Source organism: Caenorhabditis briggsae (genome assembly GCF_000004555.2).
Source record: "Caenorhabditis briggsae complete genome, chrI, whole genome shotgun sequence".
Taxonomy (NCBI): Eukaryota; Metazoa; Nematoda; class Chromadorea; order Rhabditida; family Rhabditidae; genus Caenorhabditis; species Caenorhabditis briggsae.
In genome coordinates, this window is record NC_013489.2 from 12175131 (window position 1) to 12176841 (window position 1711).

Below are 1711 nucleotides of genomic sequence, written 5' to 3' on the forward strand. Positions count from 1 at the left end.
TGTGGTGGAATTCTTAACATTTTTTTCAATGATTTTTTGACAATCTTTGTCGCTTATTAGTGTAGAAAATAGTTTTAAAGTGAAAATAAAAAATAATTCAGGTATGAAAATTCATCAGCCAGTAAAAATGGACGAATTTGTTTCGGAAAGAAACCGAAAAATGGGCGCGAATTGTCGTAAAGTTGCGCGCATTGTCTGCAAACACAAAAAGTTCCGGGTAGCAAGCGGGTACGGGTACGGGCGGGTACGGGCGGGTATATCGCTATCCGCATGGAAACCCAATGGCCGATCGGTCGGCGCGCCGACCGTTTTCGTGCATTTGCGCGTCAACGTGTTTGCATACGCTGCATTGTATTTTACGACAAACTACTCACTAAAAGCCTCGTTTGTCGTAAAATAAAGTGATTCGTACGCAAAAATTCGTGTTTTTATGCGCAAAGGCACGAAATCGGTCGGCTGTCGGTCGGCTGGGTCGGTGGTCGGTCGGCGGTCGGCGATTTTCGACCGACCGAAATGGAAGCCTTAGCAGTCATTTGATGTTTGAAGGCGAGAGAGAGAGAGAGTGAGAGAGCGCAGACAACGAGACTATCTAACTGTCTGCGTCTCTTCAAAACTTTGAATAGCTTTAACTCGTCACTCCGGTAAGCTAGAAACTTGGTTTTTCAGCGTTTTGTCTAGTTTTTTTTCAATTTTTGAAATCGTTTGTTAAATTTTTGCTTCGAGAACTTAAACTGAGCCATTTCAGACTTAAGGGAGGACAGGGGAAAAAAGCTTATCTAGAAATTTTGGTGTTTTATGCAAAAAAAAAACCCCCCACTTCCTCGCTCGTTCCAGAGCTGAGATACTGTGGCTCGACGTTTAATGGGTTAGAGTCACTGTGAAAGCGAGAGATCGCAGACACCGAGACGCTCTAACTGTCTGCGTCTTTTCAACACTTCAAATGGCTGTAATTCAGCTCCAAGATGAGCTAGAAACGCTAGTTTTTTGTCTACTTTTGGACTATTTACTTTAAAGCCACATACCCCGGACTGTGGCCTGACTGAAACTTTGTTTTCCCCGATAAAGTCCTCAAAAATGATGAAAAACTAACAAACAACTTCAGCTAGATGTCTCCTATCTCCATGTGCTCCTTCTGACGTTCTGCGTCTCACTCCTCTCGTTTTGAAATTCTCGTTCTTCAGAACACCATTCAAATCCAGTGGTGGCACTTTGATAGGACGCGATATGTGACCATTTGACTGGAAATTCAAAAACTACAGTAACCCAAAAATTCCAAAATTCACCTGTTGCTCTTCATCGTCTTCCTTCTCATTGCTCATCTGAATTTCCAACAGCTTCTTATCACTATCACCGTTGTCCCCAGATGCATCTGATGACGTTGAGGGCTTCAGAAGGACAGAATGCACTTCGAAAACATCCACAACTACTGCTCGTTTTACGGGCTCGATTCATATAGAAATCTAGAAGATTTGGGGGGATCTTTTGAATGTTATTTAGCGGGAAAATACCGTAGCACCTGTAATAGAAGGGGCTTAACAGTGTCAAGTTTGAGCTCAATTATCTCGGTTCCTATAAGAGATATCAGAAAGTAATCTACTGATAAAATGTTGTTGATACTTTGATGAATAATTTATTAGTTGACAACTATTTTATATCTTTGACAGAAACCGATATAAATTGACTCAAAGTTCTAAGTTAGGAGGCTCTTTTA

General features: G+C 41.6%; 1 protein-coding gene across 1 annotated transcript in view; it reads right to left on the reverse strand.

Moving 5' to 3' along the window:
- Window positions 1–1452, reverse strand: part of Cbr-pde-1 — a gene marked incomplete at both ends in the record, with an annotated part of 15247 nt that extends 13795 nt beyond the window's left edge. The window contains 3 exon segments of the mRNA XM_002646473.1: window positions 1091–1238; window positions 1284–1391; window positions 1396–1452. Of these exon segments, the coding sequence (XP_002646519.1) occupies window positions 1091–1238; window positions 1284–1391; window positions 1396–1452 (313 nt within the window).
- Between the last annotated feature and the right edge of the window lie 259 nt (window positions 1453–1711).